This window comes from Zalophus californianus, chromosome 15 (genome assembly GCF_009762305.2).
Source record: "Zalophus californianus isolate mZalCal1 chromosome 15, mZalCal1.pri.v2, whole genome shotgun sequence".
Lineage (NCBI taxonomy): Eukaryota > Metazoa > Chordata > Mammalia > Carnivora > Otariidae > Zalophus > Zalophus californianus.
The window spans coordinates 88,231,104-88,253,283 of record NC_045609.1 but is presented as its reverse complement, the minus strand read 5'-3'; the positions used below and the strand labels follow the sequence as shown (position 1 = coordinate 88,253,283).

The following is a 22,180-nucleotide window of genomic DNA, read 5'->3' as shown; positions in this document are numbered from 1 at the left end:
ATAAATACATCAAAGATAGGCCTAAAATTGAACTTGATATGAGCTTATCTATTTGTCAGTGAGTCTGAAATTAAGGTTATATAAGCAGATTTTAGTGACCCTCCCAACACCTAAGCCCTGGAAACCCTCCCCAAAGGCCAGAGGGTGCATTTCTCAGCTTGAATAGCGCCACTCCTGGGGGCGTTAGACCAGGGAGCTCAGGGGCAGGATGGGGTGGTGGTGGGGTATCGGGGGCGTTAGAGGGTCGTCCTCTGGCACTTTCCAGGGCGGGGTGCAAGTAACCACAAGGCGGTTTGTGTTCCTGTAGAAATGGTTCATGCTGAGGCGGACCCTGGCCCACGTTGTGTTGGTGCAGCTGGGGAGCCTGCATTCGCTGTGTGCTGGCTGCGTGGAGATCTGTGCTCAGGTCCTGGGCCTGGCGGGGAAGGCCCTCCGCCTGCTGGCGGTGCACGCAGACCCCGAGCGCCCCACCTGCTACTGGGAGGAGGGCCTCTCGGTATGTGCTCACCTGCAAGCCCCTCACCCATGCGTAAAAACCAAAGCAGCTATTTAAACCTCACCTAATCTCAGTAAGAACAGGGATATGAAACAGGCCTCGAATTGTCCCGGGTTGAGAATGGTGGTGTGACCTGAGAAAGGGAGAAAAAGGCAAGCCGTAGTCTGTCCGGCGTGGCCAGTGGGTGGGAGAGGAAAACGGACTTCTGGAGATAGACTCTAGAGAGGAAGGGGAAGCGAGCACATAGGTGGTCCAAGTGCAGCATGCCCCAGCCCCCAGTGTGGGCATCCTGCCTGCACCTCAGCAGCTCTCCTGCAGGGGGTCTGGGGTCTGCCTGAGTGCTGGGTGCAGGAAACCCCCCGCCTCGTGTGCAGCAGGGAGCCCCAAGCCCCCTCACTCCCTTCCACCACCCACACTGTCTGGGGCCCTGCCCTTCTCTAGAGCCCCCAGCAAGGCTGCCCAGCAGGCCTGGTGGCCCCGGGGGAGCCCCCCAGCCCTGGACAAGAGTGCTGGTGATAGTTGCTGCTATAGAAACGGCAGGCCACCGGCCTAAATGCCTCTGTGGATGCCACTTCTTCCATCTGGAAGGCACCTGCTCAAGGGCAGAGTCAGGCTCATCCCCATGGACTCTGCTCTTACGGGAAGACCCCAGCCCCGAGCAGCTGGGCTCCGTACCCCCATGTGATTGCCAGCCCTGATGTGTGCCAGTATCTGTGTGGTCCCAGGACCTAGGACTGGACTCACATTTGGGTGCAATGATGGAGTTTTGGCCCCTCGCTCAGTCTGTGTGTGCTGAGCACCTGCACAGGTGCGGAGTCGGGTGGACATCGACCAGAGATGCAGCCCTCCCCTCGGGGCTGGGGTCCTCGCCTATGGAATGGCACTAACCATGCTCCCTCTCAGAGGGGCCATCAGGGAAACACACGCAGGTGGCTTCCAAGAAGTGTGCCCCTCAGCCCCACCCCTGTTCCCCAGCCCCGTTCTCCAGCCAGGCTTCCCCCTGCGGGTCCCTGCCGTGACCCCACAGACCCAGGGGCTCCCTCTGTACCGGCTGCCTGCCCCCCCCAGCAGAGTCCCCCTGACAACCCCGAGGACCTCATCAGTGAGGCTGGTCCTGCAGTCAGGCAGGCCCAGGTCCCCGGGGGCAGGTGGGCGCCTGACTTACTCAGTCCTGGCTGCACAGTGCTGGCTGATGCCCATGCCTGGGGAAGGTGATTTTGAAGGATTGAAGAAAAGTAAGCACAGAATTCGATTGTTCTGAGACTGGGGATACTCGGGCTTGCTTCTCCAGAGCTGCTTCCCCACACAGGCTGCACCTGCCAGCCACCAGGGCTCCTGGCCAGGGCCCCACAGGTCCATCCAGTCGGTGAGAGGCCTGACGGCTACCTGCAGCACGCCTCACCGAGGGGTCCCACAGAGATGCCCCAAGTGTGACAGGCACACCCGGGCTTGGCAGTGGGGTGGATGCTGGTTGACAGGAGGTGCCTTCTCCGTAGGCCATCACTGAGCTGAACAGCCTTGGGCAACTGGAGACCGTCCCAGAGGACAGGGCTGGCAAGGATCACTACGAAGACCTGCGGGCCTTGAGGGCCACCCCCAAGAAGCACAGCAGGAAGGGCTCGGATCAGCAGGTACGGTCACACCACCTGCCCCATGAGGCCCTGCCCACAGACCCCACCTGAGCCCGAGCCTTGCGCCCCCACAGAGGAGGATGGTGCTGGCCCAGCGGTACCTAGCTCAGGCCTCTGAGGTGCTGCTGCAGTGCATGCAGGTTGCCCTGGGAAGCTGCCTCCTGGACGTTGCCGCCGCTGCCAGCCTGGACATGGTGGAGTGCACCGGCGCCCTGGACCCGGCAGCCACCTGCCAGTTCCTGGCACTGTCTCAGGTATGGCTCTGCTCTGTGCCCCTTCCTCAAGGCCCTTCTTGGCCACCTTGGAAGGGAGACTTCCCTGGACATCCAGCACTCCCTCCTGCTGGTGGGCTGGCCAGCTAGGCTACAGCCAGCGTCTTTGCCTTGAGAGAGTGGTGCTCAGCTGGAAGAGGGAGCTTCCGGTCACCGGAAGAAGTAGGGAAGGCTGTCCCATCCTCCTGAGGTTCTCCTGAGCCCCAGCCCCTATTACTGACGTCCTGCTGGTCCACCAAGCCTCATGCTCTTGAGGCTGAGAGCAAAGAAGTGAGCAGGTGCTGGGGGCACAGTGGTGAAGGACCTGGTGACGGCCGGGGGCCAGGAGAAGCACAGCATCCCAAGATGAGCAGCCCCTGGCCCCCCTCCCACATGGGCGCCCCCTGGCTCAGGGCAGGGCTCAAGCCCTTGGCCCCGTCCCGTGTCTGTTTCAGAGCTGCCTGGCTTCAGAGATGATGCGGGATGTCCTGTTCACGGCCACGGCCAACACCAGCAGCTCACAGCTTGCGGCCCTGCTGCAGCTCGAGCACCAGCTGAAGCAGAAGGGGAGGGTGTCCACCAGCTTGTTTGCGAGCGTGGAGCAGACGTTAGCTGTCGTTTCCAAGGTGAGCGAGCCGTCTGTGCCCGCCCGGGCCACACAGCCCAGCGGTGCCACTCTGTCGATAGCTGTGTGACTCTGGGGGCGTCACTCACCCTCTCTGGCCTCTGCCTCCTCGAGGGCCTCCTGGTGACTGTAATGCCCGGGCCTGCAGCAGGCCAGGAGGGGACAGGGCCCCCGAGGGGCTTCTGGAGCGGGCGTGCTTCTTTCAGCCCGCAGTAAAACACTGCAGAGGCTAGCACGTCCTATCGGCTTGGAAGAGCAGTGTGGACTGGGGTTTAAGGAAATGGAACTTGATGAAAGCAACAAACCGGGACGGCAGCCAGGAGCCGACTTGTCTTCCTCCCTGCCGCTCTGTGCACACCTGTGTGGGTCCGACCTCAGCCCTTTGTCCAGAGCTCCTCTTCTCCCTCTGATGCTTGGGGCCGGGTCGTCGTTCGTGGTGGGGCGTCCTGTGCACCGTGCGTGCTCACCAGCTGCTGGCAGCCCCTCCCCAGCTGCGACAACCACAAAGGTCCCCAGAATCACCCCCAGCTGAGCGCCAGTGCTGGAAAGCCTCGCCTTCTCCTGAAGAGCAGTGCAGGCCGTCACAGGTGCAGGGACGAGCAGGCCAGTCCACCGGGAGAAGCCGCACAGCCCAGGCACCGACACTTGGAGGACACGTCCATGTGTGTCCACTGAGGCCCACTGAGGGGTGGGCGTGACCCAGCACCCACCTCAGAGGAACCTTGAGGGACCAATGCAGCGATGCACGTGCAGTGCTGAGGATGGGGCTGGATGCGGGGGGCAGGGGCTTGGTCCATGGCAGGATGAGTCTTTGGCGGGACGGGTCGGTGGCGGGACGGGTCCGTGGAGGGACGGGTCGGTGGCGGCCAACTCCATCTCGGGTGCTCTGAGGGCTCCTCCTCCTGCTGTTTCAGGGATCCTTGCAGAAGACCTGCATCGACTGGGTCAGGTGCACAGACCAGTCACAGACTCAGGAGTCGGCTGCCCTTGGGGGTGGGGCGTGGACCACAGCAGGCCACCCCAGCAGGAGCCCGGGGATGAGCAGAAACTGCTGTCCTTAAGCCTCTGCTGTGGACAGGAGAGCAGGCTGAGCCACAGCTCCTGAGAGGAGAAGCTGTCTGCCGCGAGCTGTCCCTGACTGCGCCCCCACCGCCGCGTCAGCGCTGACCCTCTGGGACTCGCAGCAGGCTTGGGACGACCCGCCTGGGGGCTGCAGCTGCATCCTGGGCTGCGGGGAGTTTGCCTGAAAGCTCGTGGACGGCAGTGAAACTCCTTGTGGTTCTCATGGCACCTGGGAAATAAGGACCATCCTGGGAGGAAGTGGCCTCCAGGATACCAGCTCCAGCAAGACGCCACGTGAGGTCTCCTCAGAGAGCATGAAGACGGCACAGGGAAGGCGGACTAGCAGACGATCGCCCCGCCGGAGACAACAGTGACACGATGGCTTACGGTCTCCCCAGACTCACGAGCCCCCAGGCTCAGGAGCGCCGGCATCACCACGCAAGAGGAACACAGGAAAGCCGCAGCGCATCCATGAGCATGGAACCGCTGCTGCCCAGGTCAGAAACCCCGAGGGCCGCCAGCAAGGAGCCATGGGCACCTGTGAGCCAGCCGGGAGACCACTGCCCACCGCGGCAGCACAGACACGCGTGGACACACAGAAACCGAGGGAGTGGGCCGCCAGGTGGCCTGCAGCACAAGAAGCTAGGAGGGGCGGCCAGACAGAAACACCAGAACGCACGAGAGAACCAAGAATCCCACAAAGGCAAATATTTAGGTACAAGGAAATAAATTTTAAGTGTGTAAAACAGTAATTTTAACATCTTGTAGAGTTGAGCTTATTTTGTGGAAGTAAAATGAAAGCCAATGATGCAAAAAGCAGGAGAGATTAAACAGAGCTTACAATGCAGAGCTTCTGTCACTACTAGGGAAGGGTAAAAATTACATTTTTATTGGATTATAATAAGCCAAAGGTGAATGTCATGGTCCCTAGGGTAACCACTAAAATAATGTGTAACTAAGGTAATAAAAAGAAAAAATTCAAATAATAGTATTTTATTATCCCAAAAACAGGCAAAAAGAGTGAGGAGAGAGAATATAAAAACATATGTTCCCAGTAGGAAAAGGCAGGGCAATGGTATTTCAAAACCCAAATATATATATAATTACAATAAATGTAAGTCGACCAAACCCTACAAGTCAAAGACTTAAAATTGTCAGACTGGTTGACAAGAAAAACAAAATCCAATCACATGCCACTTAAACGAGACCTGCTTCACATATAAGGACACAGAAATGTTGGATGGAAGAGATGAGAAACAGTATCTAAGCCATGAAGATACTCATCGGATGAAAGCCAGGCGACCCGGGGGTCAGCGGACAGAGATCAGCGCCCTCCGTCTGTACGTACAATGAGGTAGCTTCAAATGCACGAAACAGAAGTGACAGGAATGACAGCAGTGCCGGACAGGCCCACGTCCGCTGGGAGACCCACTGCTGCCTCGGCTTCCCATGGAAGTAAGCACGCAGGGGTGCGTGGGAAAGCTGTTCGCGCGCAGGTCTGCGCGGACACTCACAGAGGCGTTCACAGAGCACAGCACCAACCACGACTGGGTTCTCTTCTTTCCAAGTGTGCAGGGAGCGTGTGCCAGGATGGACTGGTTCCGGGCCATAGCAAGCCTCAAGACTCTCCAACCAAGGGAAATCATTCCCTTTGTTGTCCAGCCACAGTGCAATTAAATTAGAAATCAATAACTGAAAGATACGATTAATCTGAAATTAAGCAATATACCTATCATCATCAATTAGTCAAAGGAGAACTCACAATGAAATTTAGAAAATATTTTAAACTGACTTAGAGAATGAAAATGCCATATATCAAAACCTATGAGACTTGTCTAAAGCAAGGCTTAGAGGAAAAATACAGCCTTGAATACAGGGAGAAAATCTTAAAAGCAATAATTTAGGTTTTGACTTCTAGAAGCTAGAATAAGAACACCTCTAAGAAAAATAGAAGGTAACAAATAAGAAACACAACAGAAACAATGGAATTAAAACAAATATAGGGTAGAGGAAACCAAGAGGGGTAGAAGGGTTCCAAAGAGAAGACTAATAAAATTGATGAACATTTAGAAAGACTCGAAAAGGAAAAAAGAAAGAAAGAAAGAAAGCCCAAAATTCCACTATCAGCAATAAAAAGACATCATGGAGATTCTTCAGACTTCAAAAAGCCAATAAGGGAATATTCTGTACGACCGTGCTCTAGTAAAGTTTGGCAGTCTGGATGGAATAGAGAAATTTCTCAAAAAATACAACTTATCAAAGCTGACAGAATAGAAAATCTGGATGATTTATTATCTGTTAAAGAAATTGAATCTTTTATTAAAAACATCCCCACAAAGAAAACTCCAGGCCCAGTTGGCAAGGATGCGGAGAAAGGGGACCCCTCCTACACTGTTGGGGGGAATGCAAGCTGGTGCAGCCACTCTGGAAAACAGTACGGAGGTTCCTCAAACAGTTGAAAATAGAGCTACCCTACGATCCAGCAATTGCACTACTGGGTATTTACCCAAGAAATACAAAAACACCAATTCAAAGGGATACATGAACCCCGGTGTTTATAGCAGCATTATCTACAATAGCCAAAGTGTCCATTGACTGATGAATGGATAAAGAAGATGTGGTCTATATACACAATGGAATATTGTTCAGCCATCAGAAAGGATGAGATCTTGCCATTTGCAGCGATGTGGATACAGCTCAAAAGTATTGTGCTAAGGGAAGTAAGTCAGAGAAGGGCAAATACCATATGATTGCACTTATGTGGAATTTAAGAAACAAAATGAGCAGAGGGAAAAAGACAAGCCAGGAAACAAGCCGACTGCTAACTCTAGAGAACACGCTGATGGTCACCAGAGGGGAGGTGGGGGCAGGCGGAACAGGGGATGAAGGTGTGCACTTGTGCTGAGCACCGGGTGATGTATGCAAGTCTTGAATCACTGTGTTGCACACCTGGAACTAATGTTGCACTGCATGTTAACTCTACTGGAGTTAAAATAAAAACCTAAACAAAAACCAAGCCCCAGAGGAGACCCTCAGAGCACGCATTCTGTGCTCCCCTCAACGAGAAAAGGACAGACGCTGACACAGAAGAAAAACTACAAGACTGGAATGCCGCAAAAGATACCCAAATGGTCCCTAGACATTTTTAATGGCACCCAGCTTCATTCGTTATCAGGGAATTGCAAAAATTAAAACTGCATTCAGTCACTACTAGACCCCCACCTGAACATCTGCAATGGAGCGAGCGGGGCCGCATCAAAGGAAGAGCCTTGTCCCCAGGGAACACGTGCCTGGAGGCCCGTCCTGCAGCTTCGGCCAAAGCGGGCGGGGACTGCCCGGAGGGGACACAGGCTGGGGGCGCGCTCGGGCGGCGCGGGACTCCGCGCCTGCGACGCTCCGCTTCTCATCCGGGCCGGTGGGTGCGGCTCGCTTAGGATTTTCTGCTTTCTCTCTGCTCCACCCGCACACGTGGACGCCAGTGCGGACCCCAGCCGGCGCTTGCAAACGCGAAGCTGGTTTCATCAGCAAGTGGGGAGGTGTGCTTGTGGGCCGTTGTGGCTCATCTAGGAGGGCTGCGGAGCCGGGGCCGGGGCGCGGGGGGCGCACGGGAGGGCCGGGGCGCGGGGGGCGCACGGGAGGGCCGGGGCGCGCGCGCCTGTCCACACGCGTGGCGTTCAGGGGACCGGGAGGAGGACGGAGGGAAGCCGCTAGGTTGCTGGAGGATCTTCCGTTGGTTACTTGGTTGGGTTCTTAGGCTTGCTCGTGTCAGCCAGGTCAGGTTTGTGATGGAGGCCGAGGGTGGAAGCTCGGGGATCCCGGCGGATTCCGCGTGCGCCCTCTGCCCCCTTGTGGCGGCCGCGCGTCCTGCAGGGGTCGCGCCCCAGTCCGGCCGCGGGGCACCCGGCCTGAGGCCCCGCACGAAGTCTAGCAGACATCTCAGCGACGGGGCCTGCATCGTGCACGGTCGATTGATTCCTGTTTATCACACACAGGCTTGGCAAAATCTAAGGGTCACTGAGCAGCATTTTAACCTCCTGAATGAAATCCCGCCTACCTTTCGGATCGTCATCCTGCAGCACTCGCCGGACCGGTAAAGCCTTCCTATTCCTGTTGTGGGGCCGGCCCCCACCCTGTTAAGAAGTCTCCCGGTGCTGCGTGAATACCGCACCGGGGCTGCGACGGAGGGCATGTTATGGGTGGACCGAAGGCCGTGGCTGGACCGACACGGACTGGCAGAGGCTCCCAGCTGTGATGGGGTGGGGCAGCAGCCCCCTGGGAGAGGCCAGGCTGGGACCACTGGGGACCCCGATCCACCTGCCGTCCACAGCATGGGACCTGTGCATCTGCTGAAGGCCTCCCTCACCATGGAGCAGAACCCTCGCCTGTGCCCAGATGGGCCTGTTTCAATTCTGTGTCTTGACTTGGCCAAGGCATTCATGGGAAGGGGGCTCCTGCTGCGGTGTGTGTGGTTCACTGACTCAGGACCCCACGAGCTGGGCTTCGACCCTGCCCTGTGTCCTGCCAACAGGGCCCATCTGTACTGCACAGCCTATGAGAGACCCAAGTCCATCCCTGCGGCCAAAGGGAAGGTGCTCCAAGTGGGAGGTGAGTTCTGCTGCAGAAGGTGTTTATCAGGCCTCACCCACGTTGTAGGGCACGCACCGCGCAGGGCCTCCACAGGTGGGGGCCACGACGCATACCTGGGGGGCTTGGTGGCCCAGCCCTCCATGTGCTTGCCCAGTGGGGTTTGTTGAGCCCGTGAGAGACAGGGAAGGAGGCAGGGGTGTTTCCCGGACCACCAGTGGCCCTGAGATGGACCAGCCACCCCCTCCCCCTCAAGAATTTCTTCTCCCAAAAAAAGACTATATTCCCACTTTCTTCCTTAACATCTCTGGCATATAATTCCACTTAGCATTTCATTTAAAATGAAGGAAGGCTGTGGAACGGAGACATCCATCTGTGTCCCCACTTTTGACAGCTATTGTGAGTGCCCACGAGCGAGCCGTGTCCATAGCCAGGAACTTCTTCTCACGTGGAGAAATCCTGTGCCCACAGTTTGCTCACGATTACCCACTCCCGGCGTTTATGCACACCCCCCACTCTGTCCTCGGCCCCAGAGGGTGGTCTGTGAGGCCGCGGGGTGGGACAGCAGGGGTGTCGGTCTCCGCAGGCTCCTGCAAGGTGGCACGGGTGGCCGTGAACCCAGACACCTTCTCCTGCCTATTGGCCAGTGCCCAGCAGTTCCGGGAGCTGACCCAAGCTGAGGTGAACAATGAGGACCCGGCCCTGAGCTCAGGCACGGTAAGACCCATGAGCCCAGCTCCCAGTGCTGCTGCCGCCACCATGCAGGGCACCAAGACCCTGGCCCGGCTGCAGCAAGCTGGGGCAGGGCGGGCTAGGTGAATGGCCCTGGCCATCCAGACCCCAGGCACTGCTGGACACCCAGGTCGGGGTCCCCACAGGGTAGCCAGTTCTTTGAATCCCTGAGCGAGTCTGGTGCGGCTGCCTCCTTGACGTCAGCAGAGACAACTGTGGGGCCGGGGTGCCGGGGTGACTTCTCGAAGGATGGGGCGGGTGGAAGCGGCAAGGAGCACTGCCCGCAGGGGGATCTGGTGGGCCCTGGTCCTGGTGCAGGCGGGTGCAGGGAGCCCTGCTCTGCAGCCGGCTGGGCCTCTGGCTGCCAGGCTTTTTTTGGGAAGGGCATGGTCGAGGGTCCTGCAGGGTCCTTCCCACTCTTTGCTCTAACAGGGTTGGGATTTTATGAGGCCCCTCCCCCTTAGACACTTCTGATCACTGGCTGATGTTTGGGTTGCGACAGGAATTGGAAAGTGTGCACCTTGAGAGGGAAAGACACTCTCTGCAGAGATTCAGTGATGTCCTGGCATCCATGGAGGAGTACCTGAGGCCACTGTTCCCAGTGCTCAGCAGCCCTGCGGCCAGGTACCTGCCAGTGGGCTGACAGCTGCCAGGCCTGAGGGCAGAGGCCACAGAGGGCAAGGGCGCGGCTGGCTACATCCCAGCGGGGGTGGGTTTCAGGCCCAAAGTCGGCACTGTCCTCGGGACAGACAGGAGGGTCGCCATGTCTCCGTCCCCAGCCCCAATGCTGGGAGCAGTCAGGAATAGGGTGCCCAGGAGCCAGGGTGGACAGGGTGGGGGGCTCCGCCTGTAGGCTCCGCTGCCTCTCCAAATCCCAGAATGAGCCGGCTGTGGGGTGGGGGAATGCTGTTCCCACGTGGAAGTCCGGGTCTCTGACGCTGTGAAGTTGATGAGCTTTGCTCTGTGCTGAATCAGGCCATGCTGAATTCACATCCCCAATGCCCGACTCAGAACCCTCTGTTGTAGGGAAGAAGCCTTGGGCTGCTGAAAATCTTCTCTGGGGGCACATCCCACCACTCAGGTCCCTTCTGTTGCTGGTGCAGGGTGGGGGTGGGGAGCACGGCCCAGTCCTGAGCCCCTGTGATTTATGCTCAGTAGAGAAGAAGGCAGAGGACTTGGCAGTGGAGTGGGCGGTACTTTTGAGATTTGCCCGTAGATCAGAGATAATCCTGAGTCCTGTCTGCTCCTGTGTGTGCTGTTACCCCTGGCCTCCCGCACAGGGAGACCGGCCCCCAGGAGTGAGTTATGGAACGTGCCTCGTGGCGCTCACTGCCTGATGTTCCTCCCATTCTTAGTACATGTGATGTTCACATGTTTTTAAGAACCTGGACATGCCTTTGACTTCTAGAACACAGAGTCCCACGCCTGCTGCGGATTCCGGGAAATCAAAAGGCAAAGATAAGGAAAGGAAAGTGTCCCTGCCCCATGGTGAGTAGGGGCCTGATGGGAGCTTCTGCTGGAGAACTTGGGCTGGGATTCACTGGAGAGCGCAGTCGGGGCAGGAACAGGCCCCCCAGAGGGTCTCCCAGGGAGGTGGGAAGGTCCCCAGAAGGTTGTGTGCGCAGCCCCACGCCGGTGCCCTGGGTGGGGGCTTCATGCCGCTGCCGGCCGCAGCACAGACCCCAGCACGCCCACGCTTCCTGGGAAAGTCAGCAGCCTGCGTGTGTGCGCCAGACGACACGAGGGGCAGACGAGCTTCTGCGTCAGTGATCTGCTGATCTCCTGGAGGAAGGGTGAATGTGCCTGGTGCAGCTGCCGCAGGGGAGAGGGCCCCGGCGCCTGAGCGGTGTCTTCCCGGTCACCTTTTGTGCCACCAGGACAGACCTTCCGGTTCTCACTCGCTGTGCTTACATGTGTGGGAAACGTGCTGGCGCCATCACCCAAACACCACAAGTGGCCAGGGGCGTGGCGCGTCCGGGAGGGTTCTGCCTCCCACCCGGCACCTGCGGCTTGATAAATCGTTTTTTCAAAGGCATTTTCATTGCTCGCCTTTTCTGTTGCCCCCACAGAATTACTCAATAGAAGGGAAAGGAGGGGCTGCTCTATCCAAGGGTGCTTTGGTTTCCAGAAGTGCCTGGAGGTGCCCTCGGGCCAGCACCTCGCCCCAGACGTGGTCACTCCGGCTCGCGTGCCAATGCCCGCGGCTGCCTGGGGCCGCCCTTAGGGTGAGGGGCTGAGCTTGCCCACCTGAGGTCACTTCTGTGAACTGAGATTCTGCCCTAAAAATTCCCCAGGTTAAGGCTTTTGCTCACTTTTAAGTGATTTGTTTTTACTTTGTACATACAGTGAATTCAGTTCAGGTGTCTTGTGGCCTTGCCCTTCATCCCCTTCACACCTGTCGCAAAGAGCAGGTTTTCTCATGAGCCAGGCAGGTTCGGCAGCTTCTCCGAGGGCTCCGTGGTCACTTGGAGAAGCTGCCACATCGCAGGGATGCAAATCCTTTAGCGCACATCTTCATCCTTTGAAAGGGGGTTCCATGCTTAGAGGGAGTCATGGCATCCCTGGACCTGCCCTGGAATTGGCTGTCCATGTGGGGGCAGGTCCTCGGACCATGGAGGCCCCACCCAGGTCTGAGCTGTGACTTAGCCGTGCCACCAGAACCAGTGTCCATCCCCCAGAGAACCCTGGCGCGCCCCGGGCCCCGCTCCTCATGCGCTGAGCCCGGCTCAGACTTCTTGGTCTGTGTGCAGTCGAATGGCTTCCACAAGGAGGGACAGACCCGGACCAGCAGGCCCGCCGCAGGGGTTTGCCGGTCCGCAGGAGCGCGTCTCCCCCTGCCTTCATAGCTGGCGTCCCCTGTCCGCAGTTCAGCTCGAGGCTGCAGACAACACCATCCTCATTGTGGACAAGGATCTTCTGGAGTTGCCGCTGGAAGGCCTCTCTGCGTTTAAGGAGGGCACGGTCTCCTCCGTGTCCCGAGAATTCTCCTTGCAGATGTTGTGCAATCGCCTCCATAAAGAGGAGTCAGGTAAGGTGCCCTTGGCCTCACCGTACGGACCCTCCAGCTGGGCCCCCACCGTACGGACCCTCCAGCGGGGCCCCCACCGTACGGACCCTCCAGCGGGGCCCCCACCGTACGGACCCTCCAGCGGGGCCCCCACCGTACGGACCCTCCAGCGGGGCCCCCACCGTACGGACCCTCCAGCGGGGCCCCCACCGTACGGACCCTCCAGCGGGGCCCTCACCGTACGGACCCTCCAGCGGGGCTGTCTGAGTACCTCACGCGGACTCCTGCCAGACGCTTCTTATCAGATGTTCACGCTTTGTTCCAGGCCCTCATCCGCTCATAGTCACAGAGCACCTACTACGCGCCCAGTGTCTGTGAGGTGCTAAAGGTCCACTGAAGGAGAAATTAAACATTGCTCTTGGCCCACAAACCGGGGATGGGTGGTGCCCAATGACATGGCTACTCATTTCTTAGGTGGTGAGGGGCAGGGAGGGAGGGGACCAGGAAGACGGACGGCACTCAGGCCTGGGGGCAGCTGGGGACTCGGGCTGACCCTGTCCTGTCCTGGGGGCTGTGTGTGCCCGTGCGCCCAGCATGTGAACCTGCCCAGGCTGGAGGCTCGTGCTCTGTGCTGCACTTCAGTGAATGTGTTCAACTAAAAACAAATAGTTTGGACTTTGGCTTCCATCCAGGAGAGGGTAACAAGGACCAAATTGCCCTTCTAACAGAAATAAGTGAAAACCCGAAATAGATGGAGTGGTGGGTCTCGGACGCTGGAGGGCAGGCCGTGCGGAACCTGGTCCCCGAGAATGGGGCCGACCCCATGGAGGATGGGCCGTGAGCCCAGAGAAGGGATACAGGAATTAATAATGGCCCGTGTCCCCCCCCAGATCTGACGAAAACCGTAAGCCCATGTTTCCATAAGTCCCGGACACAGGAAGCGGAGAGGAGACTCCAGGGCAGGTGGTCAGAGTGACGAGGACCCCAGCAGTGTTTCAGCAGCCTCCGTGAGGCCAGGAGTGACCCCAGCTGCCTGACAGAGACCACGCAGGCGACGAGCAACATCCTCACATCACTGCAGAAGGTCTGAGGGCTACAGCCCGCACACCGACGAAGAAGATGAAGCGGAGCACAAAATACACAATGCGCAAAAGGCAGAAAAAGAGGGAAAGCGGGGGACAAAGAGCAGACGGGGCTGGTGGACCGACAGCAGGTGTATTTGCCCTTCCTGCGCAGACGGTGCCAGCCCCCGGTGAGAAGGGAGGGCCCTTCGTGGGCGAGCTTGCGGCGCCCAAGACCCTCTCAAATAACAGGACAGAGGACACGCCGCCCCCTGCCGGCCACGCCGTGGACTCGCTCGTGTCCGCGTCTAGGGCCAAGTTTTGCCGGGTTATCTGGTTTTTGTTCTTTTCGGTTTGTGGGGTTTCCATAGGTTTGCATACGGATTTTCTTATTATTTACATGAGCGACAGATGCCTCCTCCCACTCTGGAGCTTGTCTGCTCACTTGCCTAAATGGTGCTGTTTGAACACAATATTTTAATATAGTCCAATATATCAATCTTTTGCTTAATCGCTGGAGCTTTGGGGTTTTTTTTTTTAACTTGTTTTATGTCACAATCATGAAGCTATTCTCCCATGATATCTCGTAAATACATCTGTTTTTCTTTCCTGCCTTTTACGTGGTATCCACGCTCCTGACCCACAGCGTGAGGTACGGTTCCGTCTCTTCCCCTTGGGAGCACCATTTACGGGAGGGTCCTTTCTCCTCGGCTCCGCGTGGCCAGTGTTGTCGTGGCGGCGGGAGGAGCGGCGGCCCGGGCGTGGGCACACCCTGCTCCCTAGGATCTGGGAGTGTGACCCGTGACACAGGAGAGTGTCCTGGATGAGCTGGGAGGCCCGATGGCAGCACCGGGCTCCTCCTGAGACGGGGGCAGGAGGGTCACAGAGACACGGGAGGAGGCCACGCTGCCACCTCTGAAGATGGGGAGGCGCTGAGCTGAGGCCGCCGGAGGCTGGAAAGGGCCAGAACCGATTCTCCCCAGGAGGAAAGAGCCCTGCACACACCTTGATTTCAGCCCAGTGGACCCGTTCAACCCTGACCTCCAGGTCTGTGAGACACTAAATGTGTGTGGTTTCAAGCCCCAACCCGCGTGGTGATTTGTTACAGCAGCAACACAAAATGCGCCCAAACTCTTAACAAAAATACTGGCGAGGTGTGAGTTCAGTCTCTCTACGCATTAGGTACTGAGCCCTGACCCCCAGGGTCCCGCACACCCAGAGGGGGTTTTGTCGGGGCCGCGAGCTGCGCCGGCTGCATGCATGTTTGCGGGTGAAACATTCCTGGCAAATCTTTAAGGAGAACCACCAAAGGCAGAGAATCGGTGTATGAACTCCAGATCAACAGAGGGACAAGCGCAAGAAAAGCAAATGGTCCGAACACCTCACCCGAGCTGCTAGCAGCCAGTGAATGGAACAAATAAAAATCAAAAGGCAAAGCGGTGGAGATTAGTCCATGTGGGTCATAAACTAAAACATAAATAAGTGGACCACACCGGTCAACTCCGTGACAGCGTGGTTGACAAGGCAGGCCGAAGCCGGGGACATGGGTTCGACAGCAGGCCAGAGAACGGACAGACAGATGGAGTGACCCATCGTCTCGCAGAACAGACCTGACGGCTGTAAGCACCATTAGGGCTGGGGTCATTCCATGGTGGTAATGGTCGGTTCGTCAGCAGGATAAAATCGCCTCAAACTATGTGAAGCAACGAGCAGTCAAGAACCAGGGCAACACAGGGGGACCCGTCCCGCGGTGGTAGATCATGCACGCCCACGTCCGGTAGGTCGGACAAACAGGAAGAGCAGAGCCTGAGCCGCGCTGTGGACAGACCCGGAGCCGTACAACAACTGGGGACGTTCTCCCCAGGAACAACACCTGGAGTGACGACCACATGGGCCGACACCACAGTGTGATCAGCTCAGAAGCCATTACCCAAAGGAGGATTTCTTAAATTCCATTCATTTCAAATTTAAAAACACACCTCTGCATATCTCCCGGGCCTCAGGAGAAAGGATCGCAGGACGTCCCAGGCCGGTGGAGTGCTGTGGCCGCGGGATCTGGAAGGATCTCACAGCTTTGGATGTTCGTATCGGAAAAGGAAAAGGTTGGAAGTGTACAAGCTAAGCATCAAATTTATGAGGTTAGAGCAAGAACAGCAAAAGAAAAAAAAACTCAAAGCAGAGGAAACGGTACAATAAACACATGAGCAGACATCAACAAAATAGAAAGCAAAACAAAATTTTTTAAAGATGTTATTTATTTGACAGAGAGAGAGCGAGACCGAGAGAGAGCGCACACAAGCAGGGGGAGCAGCAGAGGGAGAAGCAGGCTCCCCGCCGAGCAGGGAGCCCGATGCGGGGCTCGATCCCAGGACCCTGGGATCATGACCTGAGCTGAAGGCAGACGCTCAACTGACTGAGCCACCCTGGCGCCCTGGAAATAATTTTTTTTTTTAACTCATAAAATAGACACATTCTGGTAAGAATGATCAAGAAAAAAGGTGGATGGTGCACAAATACACAAAGTTGGGAATGAAAAGAGACTCAAACTCTAAAGATGCATCAGGGATTTAAAAGATCCTAAGAGACCTGACAACAGTATATCCAAACCCTTAGGCAAAGCGGACCAAGTCCTGGGGAAAAACAGCTCACAGACTCAAGAAGGAACACCCCGAACAGTCTCAGAACCAGCAAGGAAAGGAGATGAATAGATTTACTCCCTTGAGATCTACCAGACTTGCCGGAAACAGTTCACATCAGTCTTAACAGATCTCCCTGGAGTAGGGAAAAGGGGCCAACCTGTCCTAGCCTTCTGTCGGCCCCTGACACCCAAACTGCCAAGACCAGCACAAGAAAGAAAAATAGAACTTATATCACCCAGTCTGACCTCAAAAATTTGCAAGTGTTGTTATATTGGATTAAAGGAAAACGAAGTTACAAGCCTCTCAGTTGCTGCAGGAAAAGAGCATTTGATAAAATGTGTGCGTTCATAATAGAAATTCTTAGCAAACCGGGACAGAGTGGACATACCTCACCCTGGTGGAGGCTCCATCCAGACCGAGAGCGAGCCGCCCTCCTGACGGCACACCCCGGGGAGCTTGCTGTCAGGACACAGCAGGAGCCTCGGCCGCACTTCCGTCCCTTCTCTGTGGGAGCTGCAATTCGGGCAGACACACAGACATGAGAGGCATGAGGGCGGGAAGGAAGTGAACTGTCATTATTTTTGGACCCTGCAAAAGAATCTGCAAGCCACTAGAACAGACACGTGTAAATCCTTGTGCAGGAGGCAGAGGAACCAGCCAGTCCCGGCCCTGTGACTGGGCCACGCCACGGGCACACTGGTGGGTGCCCGGCATGGTGTGTGAATGTCAGCTGGGTAGGCAGCAGGGCCTCTGGTGACGGTTCCTTTCTTGAGGTCTCCTGCCTCGGGCCTTCCCCAGCCCTGCAAGCCTTTACATTTCAGAAACCATGGCTCTTTCACCTTTACAAAAATTAAAGTCAATTGTTCGCACTACTTTTTTTTTTCATTAAGGTGAAAAAAATAACCATTTTAAAGTGAACATTTCGGGGACATTTATTGTGTTCATAATGCTATGTGCCACCCACTATTCTAGCCCCAAACACCACCTTCTTTCGCTGTCTGCAGCTGAGGGGACCGTGAAGGAGAGCAGAGGCAGGAAGCGGGGTCCAGCGAAGAAGGGACAGAAGGTGGGCAGACGGGCCTGGGGAGGCCGGGTCCCCCCTACAGGACGCGGGCTCCCCAGCGACCCTTGTCTGTGGTGCAGGACGCTCCGCCCCGGCTCATCCCCCCCGACTGCGTCGTAGTGGACGCCGACAACTTCAAGTGTATCCTTCACTGGCCCCGCCGTCTGGGACACCCAGGCGCAAGCGCTGTTTCTCCTTAACCCAGACCTAGTCATCGTGGACCCCTACGGGGAGGCCCGGGGCATAGGTGAGCGCCTCCCACGGGCCCCTGATGCGTGCACACGTGCACACACTTGACACACCACCCTCTGGGCTCCACCCTTGGCTGCCTCCCATTACACTGACCACGGGGGGCGTGGGGTCCCGTGACCGTGGCCAGCACAGCCAAGTCGGGACCATAGCTGTAGGAAAAGTGAACCCCTGAAGCAAGGTCCACTGCCCCCCTTCTCAGAGCCCCAAATGGGACTTCCTGCCACCCAGGGCAGCTTTAAGTGTCTAACTCTTGTGGGCTCTTCTTTTGCTAAATTGGTTTTACATCACTTCTCGGCCTTTGGCTAAGATCGAGTGTAAGATCCCCTTACAAAGGAGGGAGGGAGGGAGCACTGACATCTCCACACGCAGTAAACGTTGGCCGCACCGTGTCCTGTATCTCTACGCGAGGGGCCACGCCAGGGGACTGCCTGCTGCCCATCTCCCTCAGTGCTCCACATGTGAGACAAGCTCCATTCAACTCCTGTTGCAGAAAGGCTGACTCCTGTCTTCGTCACCCGGGAAATTCTGGAAAGATTCCGAGACACGTTCACTGCTCTCTGGGTGGGACATCTGGGAAATAAGCACTTCCCCAGGTCGGTGCCGGGGTGTCTGGGGACGCGGCCCTGCAGCGGCAGGTGGATGTGGGCCGGCGGGGGGTGCGCCACACGTGGTGGGAGGGGCCGCTGTCCTCCGTCTCCGCCTGTCGCGCACTCCTCCCTCCTTCCTCAGGCGCCCCCAACCCTGACCCCGCATTCCGTGCTGTCAAACCCCTGCCACCCCCACCCTCAGAGGCTCCTGGTGTCTGGCCTTTCTTCACCACACAGTGGGCTCCTTGGTCCTCATGGTGCCTGCATGGTGGCGTCATTGTCCTCATCCCCACTTTACCGACGAGGACCTGGCCCCCGGGAGTGTGATTTTGCCCGGGGTCCCCCAGCCAGTCCAGTGCAGGGCGTGCCCCTGGCTTGGGAGGAGAACGGGCTGGAGAGGGGCGGGGCTGCGGGGGAGAAGGGCGGGGCCCGTGGGCGGGGCTGCGAGGGAGAAGGGCGTGGAGGCGTGGGGCGGGGCTTCGAGGGAAGGGCGGGGCTGCGAGGGAAGGGCGGGGCCCGTGGGGCGGGGCCGCGAGGGAGAAGGCGGGGCTGAGAAGGGGCGGGGCCTGTGAGAGGAGGAGGGGCAGCATTGTAGAGGGGCCTGCTGGAGAAGAGTAGGTTGCGCGTGGGCGGGGCCTGTGGGCAGTGGGCGGGGCCTGCTGGAGTGGTGTGGACTGCAGGGGGCAGGGACACGCCCCTGTGGGTTCTCGCAGAGACCTGGGAGTGGTTGGCCATCAGGGAAGTGTCCTTCCAGCACTTTCCAGAGCCACTGCTCCGTGAGATGAGAGTTCATTCCAGGGACCCGAGGTCCTTTCTCCGGAGAACCATGTGGATAGAATGCAGGATGGAGGCTGACGCGGGGCATCAGGAGAGTGGACGTTAGCCCTGTCCTACAGAGGGGTGGGACGGGGAGCGAAGAGCACAGGACAGGCTTTGCTTTCAAAGCACGTCCTGGGAGCTTGTCCGGCCTGCAGCCCAGCCCCGAAGACCTCAGGACAGATGTGGTTCTGGCCACAGCACCCCAGGGACATCCTGGGATGCCGGCGGCCGGCCTCTGGCTCCGACCACCGGGCCGCCCTCCTTCCATTTGCAGCCAGGCCGAGTGGGAGCAGCTCCTGGGCAGCTGCAGCGGCTTCTTCTTCTACGGGATGGAGAGCTTCCTGTCCCACATACTGGTGGAAAGGTTGGCTGCCATGAACCTACGAGGTGAGGCAGTCCCTCAGGGCCCCAGAAGCCCGATGCTCTGCCAGGATCCCAGTGCTTGAGATGGATCCACACAGGGACAGAGCAAGGCCCCTGTGCCGCCGTCAGTCATCGTCTGTCTGAGAAAGGGCTCAGGGGCCCGGGGTACTCTGGAAGCACAGCAGGGCTCTGGGGGCAGCCCTCCTCCACTTCTCAGAGACCCCGTTCAGAGTTCTAGAGCTGACAGGTGCAGCCGGAGGCAGGAGCTGGGAGGGTCACCCCCAGGGCTGGGCCTGCAGAGTCCAGGAGGGCTAGGGTGGGCATTTCCAGAACACACTGACCACAACACCCCCCTCCCGACTCCTAGCACAAATGTGGGCACTCTAGGCCTTGTATTCTGTCTGGCCATCCCCTGAGGACATCTGAGTGGGCGGTCTGGCTTGGCCTTGAGTGACCTTCCCCTGAGGCAGTGGCTGACTGGCCACGCTGCATAGTTGCTAGGAGAGCCTTTTCGGGGACCCTCAAGAGGCACATGGCCCAGTGACAACAGCATAACAAGCACGTGGACATGTGTCCCGTGGTCAGGGCACCTGAACACCCCCACACCATCACCTGCTACCGGTCTCCTTCCCAGGCCCTGGAGATGGGCCACGCAACAGTCCACCCCACCCCAGAAGCCTGTCACCGGCGCATTCCTTACCCCCAGGGGAGGTAGAAACAAGGCCTTCTCAGATGCATGAGGTCAGAGGCTTTCTTAAGCTCACCAGGCTCGTGTGGGGCTGACAACACCACTGGTGTCCTATGCTATTCCCGACTGTTGGAGGCTCTGCCTGCCCCTAGGGACAGCCCCCCAAGCCTGCCCTCAGCCAGGCCACTGCAGGAAGTGCACAGTCAACTTTGTGCCCATGGGGCTCTCGGCATGCCCACAGCCAAGTGTTGCTGTTTGAGCGGACACATGGGGCCATGTGCCTGAGACCGCCCCTGGCAGGCTGGGCTGCCTTGTTGGCATGGCATGCTGGGAGCTGAGCCGATTGCACTAGAAGACTGGGAAGGGTGTGGGGTTCCCAAAGCAGAGAGTGTCCCCATGTGCTGGTGCAGCCGGCGGGTCTTGGGGAAGGGACTATGGACTTCAAGTCCGAGCCTTGGCCATACTGGGCTGCATTTCCCTGATTGCCCCATGCCCTGGGTGACACCACCAGCCTGCACTGGCCTCCCACTCCTGGGCGTGCAGCTGCTGAGCTGCCCCTCCTGTGTCCTGCAGAGTGCCAGATGATGGTCCTGCTGGGCCTGACGCGGTCCCACAAGAGCATGCAGCGGCACATGGAGAACTCAGAGAACAAGAGGTGCCTGCACCAGCTTTGAGCCAGCAGCCTGGCCTCCACACACCGAATGGGGGTGCCTGCGGGGCCTAGGACTGATGGATGTGCTTCCCGGGGAGTGTGGGGGACAGTGTCCCTACGTCCCATGGGCAGAGCCATCTGCCCCCAGACCCCACCCTGCAAGACCCCACCCTGGGGGGGTGGGGGGGTGCAGTGGAAGACTAAGGCCTGCAGGGACTGGGCCAGGGGCCAGGGGGCCAGCAGCTGGGAGGGCGCCCTGGCTTCAGAGCTCCCCACATCACACGCACCCCAGGGCCTGTGTGGGCTGCCGTCTCATGATGGATGCTCTGCCTCCTGACTCCACCCCAAGGCTGGGAGTGGTCTGGAGGGATTTGGCAGCATTCCGGAATGCCTTGTCTTGTTAAATGGCATTTCACGTGGCGGGGGGGGGGGGGGGGGGTGGGGGGGGGTTGGGGGGGGGGGGGGGGGGGGGGGGGGGGGGGGGGGTGGGGGGGGGGGGGGGGGGGGGGAGGGAGCAGGGGGCAGAGTGGGGGGGAGGGTGTTCTTGATTGTTTCAAGAATTGGCTCGGGCCGTCCCACTGGAGCTCGATCCCCTGCAGCGTGCCCCAACTGTCCTTGGAGGAGCCCATCAAGACTGCCATCCTTCTGAGTCTGGTGGGGGTCAGGAGCATCCTGGCAAACCAGTGGCCGACATTCCTGCAGGACAACGCCCTGCGGGCCGGCATCCTGTGGGAAAGTGAGTGGGTGCGGGTGTCCCAGGCCCGTCCGCAGCCCTGTGGGCCTCCCCGGAAGCCTGCCGGCGGTGCCCCTGACCAGTCTGAGGGATGCTTCCTTCCTAGGTCTGTTGACAGTTGGCAGGCCCATCGGGAGAGCAGTCCGTCTCCTTCAGAGCATGGGATCTGGTGAGCTGAGGAACCACGGTAGCAGAAGCTGTCCCCCGTCCCCACCGCTGCTCAGGCCCTTCTGGGCCACCTCCCAGCCAGCGTCCCAGTGGCACCGCCGGGCTGGGGTGCCCGCCGTTTCCGGGCCGCTTCCACGGCTCAGCGTGTGCCGACGGAGAGCACAGCCTCCCGTGAGATCCTCAGGGCCAAACACACTCGGCGTTAGAAGGGCTCAAGGCGCCCAAGTTCTGGAAGCCCAGGCGTGCTCTCTGGGGTGGGAGCAGGAAATCTTCAAACTGTACCCCACAAAAGGAGCTTAAAATTTAGAAGTGACGTGGTGCACAGTGCCCAGAACACGGTTACCAGACAGTGAAGGCTGTTGAGTGTGTGTGGGAGGGAGGGAGCACCAGCAGGTGCGCGAGAGCGGAGGACCCTAGAAGAGCCAGTGGTGTGAGGAGCTGCTAACGAGCTGCTTTGGGGACAGAGGAAGGGGTGCCCACGTGGCCTCTGTTGTTCTGTGTGGATGTGCCTTGGAAGGAAGGGACACCCCATGGTCAGCGGTGGCAGCTGGCTGATGGCAGGAGGAGTTGCTGGTGGGATCTTCTGGCTGCCTGGCCCCACGGTGCTGGGAGTGGTGAGGTGTGGAGGCGACAGGCAGACCCGGGCCTGGCGAGGTCCCTCCCTGGCTGGATGCCACCAGCCGTGGGCCTCGGTGTCCGTGGCTGTACATGTGTGGCCGTGTCCACGGCAGGGCCGCGTCTTCACCGTCGTCCACCATGCGCCCTGC

General features: G+C 58.5%; 1 protein-coding gene across 1 annotated transcript in view; it reads left to right on the top strand.

The window, feature by feature from the left end:
- Positions 1-22,180, top strand: part of CFAP46 (cilia and flagella associated protein 46) — a 102,704-nt gene that overhangs the window by 77,879 nt on the left and 2,645 nt on the right. The window contains 18 exon segments of the mRNA XM_027597015.2: positions 308-496; positions 1,993-2,127; positions 2,202-2,381; positions 2,834-3,004; positions 8,058-8,155; positions 8,594-8,670; positions 9,236-9,366; positions 9,884-10,005; positions 10,790-10,869; positions 12,248-12,409; positions 17,093-17,154; positions 17,232-17,292; positions 17,363-17,398; positions 17,894-17,996; positions 19,084-19,196; positions 20,434-20,515; positions 21,112-21,248; positions 21,352-21,414. Of these exon segments, the coding sequence (XP_027452816.2) occupies positions 308-496; positions 1,993-2,127; positions 2,202-2,381; positions 2,834-3,004; positions 8,058-8,155; positions 8,594-8,670; positions 9,236-9,366; positions 9,884-10,005; positions 10,790-10,869; positions 12,248-12,409; positions 17,093-17,154; positions 17,232-17,292; positions 17,363-17,398; positions 17,894-17,996; positions 19,084-19,196; positions 20,434-20,515; positions 21,112-21,248; positions 21,352-21,414 (2,002 nt within the window).